Source organism: Corvus cornix, chromosome 5, assembly GCF_000738735.6.
Source record: "Corvus cornix cornix isolate S_Up_H32 chromosome 5, ASM73873v5, whole genome shotgun sequence".
NCBI lineage: Eukaryota > Metazoa > Chordata > Aves > Passeriformes > Corvidae > Corvus > Corvus cornix.
Genome location: NC_046335.1, coordinates 5,659,508 through 5,671,629, shown reverse-complemented (window position 1 = coordinate 5,671,629; position 12,122 = coordinate 5,659,508). Strand labels below are relative to the sequence as shown.

At 47.3% G+C, this 12,122-nt stretch overlaps 1 protein-coding gene across 1 annotated transcript in view; it reads right to left on the bottom strand.

The window, feature by feature from the left end:
• PRKCH (protein kinase C eta) overlaps nucleotides 1-12,122 on the bottom strand; it is a 113,886-nt gene that overhangs the window by 44,986 nt on the left and 56,778 nt on the right. Inside the window, 1 exon segment of the mRNA XM_039552558.1 lies at nucleotides 125-279. Coding sequence (XP_039408492.1) covers nucleotides 125-279 — 155 coding nt within the window.

Genomic DNA, 12,122 nt, shown 5'->3' with positions numbered 1-12,122 from the left:
TATCCCAGCTGACAATTTGTTCCTGGCGGGCAGCAAGTGACACTTCTTTATTCAAGCAGAGAACTCCAGCTCTCATCTCAGCTGTGGGGTTCAGACAAAGGGAAGCAATGAATGCAGAGCTCACCGGTAAATGATGCCTCTTTCATGGAGAAACATGAGGGCTGAAATAATTTCTGCAGCGTAGAACCGGGCCCGATCTTCGTCGAAGCGCCGCGACTTCTGGATGTGGAACATCAAGTCCCCGCCATTGACAAACTCCATGACAAAGAACAGGCGATCCTACACACAGGCAACCACAACAAACATGAACAGCATTAATCACATCCTTGGCCAGGCTTAGAAAAGTCTTAGTAAAACAATTATCTCTCAAACAAAAACAGATTAAGTAAACATGAGACTGTGTGTGGGGGGAAAGGCTGATTTTTTTCAGGGAAAATCAAGTCAATACTAGGAAGATCTGTTAGTACCTCCTTGCCCTGCACTCCTCCCAGAAGTTTTGACCCCAGTTGTGAAATCAATTCCTGTTCATATGTGGATTGGGCACGTCAGTAAGTATGTTCTCATCACTAAGCAACTCCCATTGGGTTTCCCTGAATTACCCTTAGCCTGAATCAGCAGGGAATGATAGCCCTTCATCAGTACTCTCTGAGCTCAGTGGCACGAGAGGAATCTGCAAAAAATCACTGACTCCCTAGTAAACATCTCAGACCTCTGGGAAAAGCTGCTCCATAACACAACATACATAATCAGAATGCAGCTTCACCACAACATTGTCTCGAGGATATCCCAACATTATTTCTGGAGAGTGTGGGCTGTTTTCCAGGATGGGATTTCCTGCCATACACTTGCATGGCAGCTGCTTTTTGGGCCCTCATGTTCCAGCTTTCCTCTGATTAGGAAATGATTCTATGCAGATAACCTGCACAGAGACCTCTGCAGAGGTCTCTGGGCAGTAGAGGAACTGATAAGGATGAAGTGTAAATAAAATTTCTGCTGAGCAGAAAAGCAACCTGTTTGATAAAGTTCAGTTCATTAAGCACAGCTGTTAGTCTCTGAGGTTTCTTTTTTGGCTTTGTTCTGGCTTTTGCAAAAGCCTGCAGATAGGGAGGCACTCGCTTAAGCTGTGTGCTCAACAGTGAGTAGGGCTTTCACATGTGTTCACTTGACTGTGAGAGGAAGGACACAGAGAGATTTGGCACAAAAATAAACCCCGAAATTGTTGCAGTCTAGTTCAAAAATTTCTTTTAGCAATTGTTTCAGGACTTTCAGTATTTGTTGTTTCAGTTTTTCTCTGAGTAGCAGGAACAAGCAGATTGGAAAACAGGCATAGAATTCAACTGAGACCAGTCAGGCTTTTAATGGTAGTACATGACTTTCTTTCCCACAAGCCCCTTCCCAGGTCTGATGTTAATTATCTACAAGCTACCTTTAAACCCTCTCTAAGTTTAAGAGGATAAGCATTGTCATGCTCCACTTTCTGGCAGTCAGCCAGCTTGAAATGACTACTGGTATTAACATCTTGAGATGCACACAGCAGAAGAAAAACAACCAGAAATTCCCTCATTTCTCAATGGAAATGAGCAGGAAAGCAAATGGCTTGTGACACATGAGGACAGTTTGCTTCGCATAGCCAACCTGGGCTCTGCCATGAAGCTCCTTCTGGGCTCCTTCCAGAAGGTAAAGATCATTAAATCATAGAATCATTTGAGTTGGAAAAGGCCTTTAGAGACCATCAACCACTAACCCAACTCTGGCCAAGCCCACCACTAAACCATGTCCCCAAGTGCCACACATCTACATGTCTTTCAAATACCTCCAGGGATGGGGACTCCACCACTGCCCTGGGCAGACTGTTCCAGGCAGCTTGACCATCCTTTCAGTGAAGAAATTGTTCCTAATATCCAACCTAAACTCTCCCTGGTGCAACTTCAGACCATTTCCTCTTGTCCTGTCCCTTGTTCCCTGGGAGCAGAGCCCGACCTCCACCTGGCTGCGCCCGCCTCTCAGGGAGTCGTAGAGAGCGAGAAGCTTCCCCCTGAGCCTCCTCTCCTCCAGGCTGAGCACCCCCAGTTGCTCCTCATCTTGTGCTCCAGACCCCTACCACGCTCCACTGTCATTCCCTGGACACACTCAGCACCTCAATGTCCTTCCTGCAGTGAGGCTCCCAAAACTGAACCCAGAATTTGAGGTGCAGCCTCACCATTGCTCCCAGCACTCTCACAACACTACTGCAGCACCAAGGCCATGTGTTGAATGCTATCTCCAGTCCATATAAACAACACCACCTCATTGTTTCACTCTGTCTTTATTAGAGGGCACCGAAAGACACCCGAGCTGGCTTGTCTGCAGCAGCAGTCTGAGCCAGAGCAGCATGGATGTGCAAACCCACCAGCAGCCTTGGCTCTTCAGCCCACATCAGCCCTGTAATGCCACATCTTCACTGCAACTGGTTAAGCTCAGTCTGGCTGTCCTGTGCCTGCCTGTTCCTCCAGCTGCAGCACAGGCATCACCTCTGCCGCGCCAGTCAGGCTGGCTTTTACATCTCCTTGTTATTCTTTCCCACCTCCTTCCTTGCTGATCTCTCCACATGACACACACTTATCTAGCCCAGCTTGTCCAGGCATCTCCTCAAGCCCATACTTAAAAAAGAAATCCCTCTTGCCAGATCCCCAACAGGAAGCAATTTAATTTCCCAGCAGCCTGGTGAGGGATGGCGTGTGCGTATTTATGTGATACATATGCCTGTATAAACATGCATGCACTTAGGTGAACACACATGGATTTTCTATTCTTTCCTTAAAGGTGACCTTCAGGGAAACAAAATTAACTCTTCCTATCTTAAAACATCTATGTCCAGCTTCTCCAGAGCAGGCAAAACTCCACAGCCCACCTCAGACTTCTGGTTGTACTCGTCTCCACTATGATGCTTACAGGAAGACACTACTTCTTTCTCAAATGTTCAGGTGAGCACCAAAACAGCTGATTTTGAAATTCATATCACTGCTGCCATGGAATTAGCAGCTTTTTGCTAAAAACTGCTCTTGCTTCAGACTAATTGCAAACCTGAGCAAGCATAACCACATGTGTTATACAGTCACACCCACCCATGGGCTCATTTCACTGGTCAAGCATAAATACAGAACTATGGGTTACTCAACTTTTAAAACTTTTTTTTTTAAATTTAATTTTAAAGAAGTCCAGCTTATTGTCTGCCCACTTTCCTAACACTTAGAAAGCCCATGGGGCTGCTGAAGAAAAGAGCAGGATGGGTACTACAACTGGTTTATAATGCAGCATTTGTGCATTGGTCTGCTACATGCCTGGAAACAAGCATTAGGAAAATGAGCACTAATGACCATCCTTTGGGGAAAAGCATCTAAAAGCCAGGCAAGGCCTCCCATTTTTACTCTTAAGGAAGACCATCAGCTTGCTAAGCTGCAAAGACCAACCACTCCTCCAAGAATCATTAAGAAAAAAAATAACCAGTAGTGTCCTATTAAAAAAAAAAAAAAAGAGGTGGGAAAGGAAGGGGGGGGAAGGAAAAGAGAAGAGGAGGGCAGTGAAAAGAAAAGAGAGGAAGAGAAGGAGGGAGAGGCAGGGAAGGGCAGGGGAAACAGGGGAGAATAAAGAGGGAAAAAGAGGAAGGGAAAAAAAGAGGAAAGAAGAAAAAAAGAAAGAAGGCAATTTGCAGCTGGAAGAGTAAGACTGAGTAAATAACCTTAAAAGGGGCCAGGAAAAGTAAATCTTAAAACAGCAGATAGTTCAGACACTTGCAAATTTGACCTGACTTAAGAGTCAGTTATGTGTCTCCTTTCTTGGGGACCACCAGTGAGAATAAGGAGCAGTTGAATTGTTTTTCGACAGGGCCCAGTGCTGAACTCCTCACATGTGTATTTTTCTATTGTGCTTTGCCCAGAAGTCTCCCTGATCTGGTATCTCTGTTTGACGTGGTAAGAAAGGAGCATTTGAGTCAACAGGAAACAGTGACATGAAAGGCTTTGCAGCAAGTGGCAGCCGCAGGAGGAAATCACATTGCACCATTCCTGGACTGGGATCAAGATGAATAAAGTCTCAGAGCAATTGTTACTGTAAATTAAAGAAACACTTGAAGGAAACAAAATCCATGGGACCAGGCAGGTTAATTTCAAGGCTGGACTACACCTAGAGATTAATCCTATCAATTTTCATGCAAGAGAGCTGCCTCTTTTATTTTTCTTGGCTTTAAAAAAAAAATTATTTTTTTAATTTCAGTTTTCCATCCCTATTTGCTCACTTATTAGCAGGGCAAAGGCTGTTGGAAGCACAGCAGTGGTTGACAGTACCTGTAAATACCCATAATATTCTTTCATTGTCTTAGGGGGTTTTGTGGGGCTTGAAGAAAGTCCCTGACTGCAAAAGCCACCAAGAAGGACAATCCACACACTGGTTACTGCCCCTTGCAAACACTGAAAACCATCTCAAGCATCACTTAAGCCCTTTGTCCTCACCAGCTCTACAAGCTGTTTTGGATCCTCATACCCTTCCCTCTTTGTCATCACAGGGGAAGAAAAAATATCCAGGTTTTATTAAAAGAGCATCCTTTCCCTCCAGTGTGATGGCCAACTTCTACCCTCTTCTACTCATAGCTGATGTCCATGTACAACCCACACAAGACCAAAGATCTCTGAAGACACTTGGGACCTTATCTCCAATCACAAGGGTCCAATTTACCCCCCTGAAAAATCAGCCTGGCTCAGGAATTCCACTTAGTTTGCATTTCATCTTTTTGGAAATAATTCATGCACACAACTCCTTAGAAAATCAGCTTTGGGTTCAATCTGAGTTCACTGAAGCCAAAGGGTCTCCCCAAGAAAACAGTCATTTTTCCCTGTTTTGGCAGTTAATGCTTTGCAGAGCAGAAGGCAGGCTTTCCAAATCATCCCCAAACAGAGACAGCTGTGTCACTGCTTCCCAGAGAAACTTTATTGTTTCCAAAAAGAGTAGCAGGGCTTAGGGAGCGTGCAAGCAAATTATTACAAGATAATTACAAGAGCTGGCAGGCTCTCTCAGTGTTCCCAATGTTCTCCCTTCGTGGTCCACAACCCCCACACAAAGCAAATCTGCCCTAGGTCTTGCTGGGAGCGAGCAAATAAACCGTGATTTCTCAGTACTGGGCTCCAGAAAGCCACATGTCCAACTCCCCAGCAGTGCAAGTGGCCATCTGTATCTGGGTCAAGGCACTGCAAAGCATAGGATCTGAAGGAGGAATAATAAACAGGTTTGTAACTGAGTATTTATCTTTGTAGGACTAACACAGCCATGCCCCACTCTTAGATGCTGCTCTGTGAGGAAATGCTTGTCCTCCATACCCAGCCCTCCACAGATTCTATGAATTCCTGCTGGAAATGCTTCCCCTCCCCCACTGTGGTCTTCAACATCTTCATGAAGGGAAGCAGAGGGGCAGGCTCTGATCTCTTCTCTGGTGCCTAGTGACAGGATGCAAGGGAATGGCCTGAAGTTTTGTCACGGGAGGTTTAGGTTGGCTATTAGGAAAAGTGTCTTCACCCAGAGGGTGTCTGGACACTGGAACAGGCTCCCCAGGGCACCAAGCCTGGCAGAGCTCAAGGAGGGTGTGGACAATGCTCTCAGGCATAGAGCTGTTCTGTGCAGGGCCAGGAGTTGGACTCAATGATCCTGATTGGGTCCCTTCCAACTCAGCATATTCTATGATTCTATGATTTCATACCCAGCCCCTCACAGAATCCATAGATTCTATGAATTCCTGTTGGGAATGCTTCCCCCCAGTATCCTGCCCCTGAACCAAGGTAGCACCCTCATGAGCTGCCTGCTGCTCCTAGCTCTGGGGGTTAAGGAAGGCAGATGTCCAGGGGCCTTACACATGGTTTCAAATCCAGGGAGGATCACAGGTGTCCTGTGAACAGGCTCACCATGAAGCAGTCATGACAACAACTCTTTTACAAACACGTGTGTGAGCACAGGAGCAGATCTAATGAGCTCAGCCCCAAATTTCCAGACAAAGCCACTCTGGCCTGACTGCAACGGAGCAAGGCAGTGACTGATGTCAGGTAAAGATTTGGCCCTTTGATTTCAAATCACAGCAACTACATCAAGGAACACCTCTGCCCCGTGCTGGCTCAGCTGGAAGCCCATTGACATTATAGGTGATGGCCATGGCATGGCCCAGGACTCCCAAGCAGAGAGGCAGCAGGTTTTACAGCCATTTGCTTGCCAAGCAGGGCTGCTCTGTGGGCTGTTCTTCCTCCCTGCTTCAGTGGCCGTGGAAGTGCCCGCCAGCCCCAGGAACCACTTCTGCCTCAGGGAACCAAGCCACAGACAGCACATCCAGCCCTGAGGCTACCCAGATGAGGGGATCACTGTGTGATGCAGCTGAAAGGCTGAGAAGGGGAAGGTTTCTTTCTTCTGCTGGTTTTGCGTGGTTTTTCAAGCTAGAAGGAGGTGCAGTGAAAATTAGGCCAACTCAGAATGGGCATAAGCTGCATGCGGTGTCTCCTCCAGGCTGGGCAGCTGGTGAACACAGTTCTGAGAATCTCAGGTCACTTCCCTACTCCAGGCTCGTTTTTAGCTCCTTTCATAGTCACCAGCCACTGTCACAACCACATAAATGGGGCAGTTATCCTTGGTTATCACCCCACCACGCTCTGCTCTCTGACGCTGCTGACAGTGGGCACCATGAGGCTCCCTGTGGGGCCACTGCAACAAGGCACATACACATTGCCCAGAGAATCATAAATTGGCTCTTGCCATTTGCATAAATAAAATCTGCAGGGTCCCTCAGGGTAAAGGCAGCCCTGGCACCCGGGTGCACAGTGCAGCATCAACGCTGAGCTCATTCCAGAGGCGCTCAACAACAACCACAAACCAGGGCTAGCTGAGGGGAGTTGTGGGTTCCCACTTGCCCCAGGGAAAAAAAACCCCAAAACTAAACAAAAACCCCAAATCTGACTGTATCCTCCAAATTCCTGTCCCTATTTTCTTAACCACTTGGCTGAAATTTCAAGCTCATATGCTGGAGAGTTTTTGTAACAGGCAAATTCAGTCATTTGTCTGGAACAATGCTTCTTCTGGGGTATTCAAGTGAACCATACACACATCCTTCCTCCTCATCCCCTCCCTGCAAGACAGCCTAATTCACAGCAGCATTACACTATTAGCTCATCTTTTCACTAGAAACTTTCACACAGCGTATGTGCAAAAGGATGATCATTATCTTGTTCACCTGTGTGTGTTCCATTTGAAACAAGACCAGACCCGAATTAGAAAAAAAAAAAATCAAAACTCAGGTAAGTCAACCAATTATGTGAAAAAAAAGTCTGTTTTTTTAATCCCAACTAAAAAAAAGGACACTTGGAGCATCATTAAAATAAGATATTACAAGGATAAAAAACAAATTGAAAGAAGAAGCAAAACAAAATCTTCCCCTCCAGACCTTTTAAAATGGTACAGAAAACTACATAAACACTTCTTCCCACCTGAAAGATTAAAAAAATTCAAAGGACTGGCTGAACTTAGAGGGGAATAAATTGAGAAGTAAGGAACTCGAGTGTATGACTGTAGACATTACCTGTTAATCAAAGATTTATAGGACATCTGCACCCCTCAGCTGGCTGCTCGCATCTTGGTGTCTCAGAAGAGAATAACCCTATAAATACCATGCTTTTTTTACACCCTTCAGTTCAAAAAGGCTACTGAAATTGGTGTTTTCAGTTTAGAGTGACCAACCTGCAATAGCTCTTCCCATTTTACAAAATACTGAGCTCTGCACTATCTGCTGGCTCAGGCAGGGCTAGGGAAGGCTAGAGACCTCTATGAGCTCAGCCAAAGGTCTTCACAAAAATTAAGAGTGCCAAAACACCCCCAAAGCCACTTGGAAACAGCTTGCTGTGAGGGTGTGTAAATCACCTTCTCACCTTAAACAGCACCTGGAAAGCAATATGGATTCAAAGAGACTGAGAGCTAAAGCACCACTGGCTCACACCTCAGTTAGTTACCTCTTCTATGAGCTTAGATTGCCTTTGTTTTTTCCTCCTCTTCCTCCTCAATACTGACTGGCACCTGCTTGCTCAGGCTGCTTCAGAGCTGCTTCCATTTTGATCCCCTTTTATGCTGCAACTTCCTTGATTTTAAGGCCAAAAAATACTAGTTTCACATACTGTGGCTAACCATAGGCAACACACTTGGCTACCCTTGCACTGAGCTTGATGACTTGTCCAAGCTACACTCTCTCCCCTAAGCCACTGCAGATGGAGACAGGCATTTATTTCAGCTTCATGAAAATGCAAATATCCAAAGTCCCTCAACCATCTGGGGTCAGAAAGTTACTCTGGGGAACTACGACACGACGATGGCAGCTGACCCTTCCAACCCTCCAGCTCATGTTTTCACCTCAGCTCACATCACCTCAGTGTGCAGCCCAAGTGTGGACGCCCAGCAAAGTTCACAGATTAGAGTCAGAAATGTCAGTCTGATCTTGTTTCACCTCCTGCCTGCAAAAAAACCCCAGCCTCGAATGTTCCTGCAACAAAGTCACCACTGCAAGGTGTCACTGCACACATCAGAAAAAGCAGAGCCTTTCCGAGCAGGCTGCGGAGGCCTGGCACGTCTGGTTCACTGACAACTGGAACCAGTGTGCCAGCAAACACATCAGGGGTTTTTGGTGGATGTGAACACTGTCAAACCACAGAAAGATGCACTTTTGGCCAGCCTGCTTTTATGCTGTGCTAGACGGGACGAGAGCCAGAGGAAAGCAGAAATTGGCTGTCCCTGCTGTGGTCACAAAGCCAACATGAGGGCACCGCGGTGCACACACCTGCAGGAATTGCACTGGCGAGTGAAGGTGGGAGAGGAAATTCCCCTGTACCTCCTTGTCAAAAAAACCCCAAAAACCAACCCACCACCCCAGGTAAAGCATAACTCAAGCTCCTTCAAGCCTTACTTGCAGAGCCTTCCAGCAGAGTGGTTTGGGGCTAACATGGGTCTCAACTCTCAAGAATAGAAGTCTCAGTGCTTGCAGAAAAGCATCCAAGATGTGTATTTGGCTGTCACGTGAATGCATGCACAGAGTTGTGCCTCCACGACATGCCACAGAGGGAATGCTGGGGGTTCAGAGCCTGGGAGTGGATCAAAGCCATCCTCTCTGCTCCTTCTCAGTGCCTTGCAAAGAGAACATCAAAGAGGCCTCACTAATTCCTGAATGCCCACCAGCACACTCCAAAGTCTGTGTCAGGGCACTTCCTCATCTCCCAGAGCCCCAGCAAAGCTGTCACTGCCACTCCAGCCTCCCTCACCTCCAGCACATCGTGCTCTGCCCTGTGCTCTACCCACCTGGTGACACTAGAGTCACTGGTGGACAACCAGGCTGATGCTGACGATCCCCTGGAGGGACCATGACTGAGGACTCCCCTGGACAAACAAGGGCACTTAGGCCTCCCTTGTGGCACCTGGGGGCAAGGGGTGGGTGAGCTGCCACCTCTCAGTCCCACCACTTTGGCTCGTGGGCCCTCACTTGAAAATGATGTCCCTGTTGAAGGCTCCAGGTCAGCTCTAACACTTCTGGGAGGTGAAATACAGGCTCATCTCTCTAAACAATTAGGTGACCCTTGACAAGATGCCCACGCTGACCCTGGCAGAACTGCCTGAGTGTCCCAAGAGCCAGTGGAGATGTGGAGAAACCTTCCTCTTCCATGTTGATCAGCCTGCAGCCAGTAAAGGGGACAAAAAAACTGCATGCCAAACAGCAGGCTGTCCTTGTAAAATGGGACCAGTTCCATGATTATACTGTCCTGGAGTCCCAGGCCAGTCCCGCCTGGCTTAAATAGCACCCTGCTCATTATTATCTTGAAGGATGCTCGTTATAGAAAAATCACATCCCTCTGCCAAGTTCTCGTGTCCCACTATTTTTGGAACAATAGGGGCATGCTCTGAGCCTCAGCAACTGTCAGCAGAGCCAGAGGGAAAGCAAATCCATATAACGATCAGGCTGGCTGACGGGGACAGTGCTGGGAACAGCATCGCCTGGGGGACAGTCCCCTGGAAGGACTCTTTGGTTATGAGAAAAGGGATAAGGGCAATAAACATAAAACCCAGAAGCTATTCGACACTATTTGCATGGGAAGCTGATCTCTCCCAGCCCTCTTCATTCTCATGCATATGAGTGGAGACAAAAGGATTTAAAAGCAAACCACCTGTGCAGGAAGGATGGCTCCTAAACCCCAAAGAAGACAGGACCTACTTACCGCAAGCTGATTTTAATTAAAACATTCCAGGATTCACATTCCCCAGGATCACATTCCTGACTTATTTATTTATATATATAGCCTCTTTCACCCCTTCTAGGACAGTACTGTTGAAGTGTTGGATGACACCAGTGTCAGGTAAAAGGAAACAAACACTTTTTGGTGCTTGTGACCCCTAATTCAGGATCTGTGATTATCCTCAGGTCCCAGCACCTGTCAGCAACTCACAGATTACTGGAGAGGAAGCATAATCCTCTCTGACACTAAAGAATTATTCTAAGGCCCTAGAAAAAAGCAGAGTTAAATGGCTTAGGCAAGGTGGAAAGCTCCCAAGGCAAGGCCTTCAATTAAAAAAAAGTTTAAAATTTTAAAAAACAGAGATATGGTGAGCAAGGAAGACCTCCCACAGATGCAGCTGGAGCAGGACTTTAATTACCCCCCTGCAATGGAGCAGTTGGACTCTTTCCTTGCCTTTCACAGGAAAGGAATCCGGAGGTGCAAGTCCAAAACTGCCTAGCCCAGTGCTGGGCACACAGATGGCTACATCCAGCCTCTGCCAGCCTGCTGAGCTGCTGCTATTTCATCTTTAGGCTCTGAAAAGTGTGACCCACACCAGGCAGAGCTAGCCCTTGCAGCTCCTACCACCTAGTGGCTGCAGGATTCAGCCCTGATGGAGCGAGGAGGTCAGGCAGCCTCAGCCCACCCTGGGCAAACAAAGCCACCCTTGCTGGCAGGCATCACTTACGCTGCAGCTGAGACTAAAGCAGGGTCACACTGAGCACAGAGGCAGCACAAGAGAACAGAAAACCTTTCTGAAAACCGTCAGTGGCTAACGTAAGCTCAGAAAAACCTCAGCCAGCTCTAAAACAGGCAAGCAGAAGCAGCAGCAGTATAGATGAACTCGGGTAATGCATTGCTGTTTCGGGTACTTGTGCCTGCTCAGCTAATCATAGAATCACAGAATGGTTTGGGTTGGAAGAGATGCTAAAGGTCATCTAGTTACAACCCTCCTCTCTTGTACAGGGACACCTTTCACTAGACGAGGCTGCTCTGAGCTTCATCCAGCCTGGCCTTGAACACTTCCAGGGATGGGCATCCCTGGAAGAATGGTGCATTCCTGGCACCAGATGACATCACAGCGTGCAGAACAGACATGTCCCAGGCTGTTAAAGTCACCCTCAGGCTCCTTAAGCCAGGGGAAGAGTTTGCTGGTTTGGGTGGGATATTATAAAAGAACCAGAATTCAATCTGCTCTGGATCCAGCCAAATCCTCAGAACCCATGAGTGCGCTGTCCTCAAACTGCAGCAGCATCTCAGGCACTTCCAAGAGCCTTCCTTTTGAGCTTCCATGATTTCTTCTTGAACTGGGAGAGGTGAGGCCATAACTGGACACCCCTGTTCTAGGTGCAGCCTCGCCAGTGCCGGGAAGAAGGGATAATGACTCTCCTGAGCTCCTGAAGCAGCCCAGTCCATAATTTAGCTCACGTTCCATGGGGCTTCACTGCTGGCTCATACTGAGCCTGGCACCTACCATAAGCTCTGTCTGCCCTCCAGCTGGGCTACTGCTCTGCCAGTCAGTCCCAGCTTGTCCTGACCTATGGGATCAGGCTCTGACTTGGCCTTGACAAACGGTAGGAGGCCTCAAAACAGCTAGTTCTTGAAAAATTACTAAAGGCAGTAATAACATAGGTCATTATGTATCCAGGATCTCCATGGCAGCCGGGAGCTGTGCTTTGTTTTTTATAACATGAACCATTAATACCACATTTTAAGAGTCTGGGCTGTAACTGTGATACATGTGATGTGGTTTCCATGTAATTGCAAACTGGGTATTTGTGCTACCGTGCCCCCAGTCCATAGCTTTTTAAA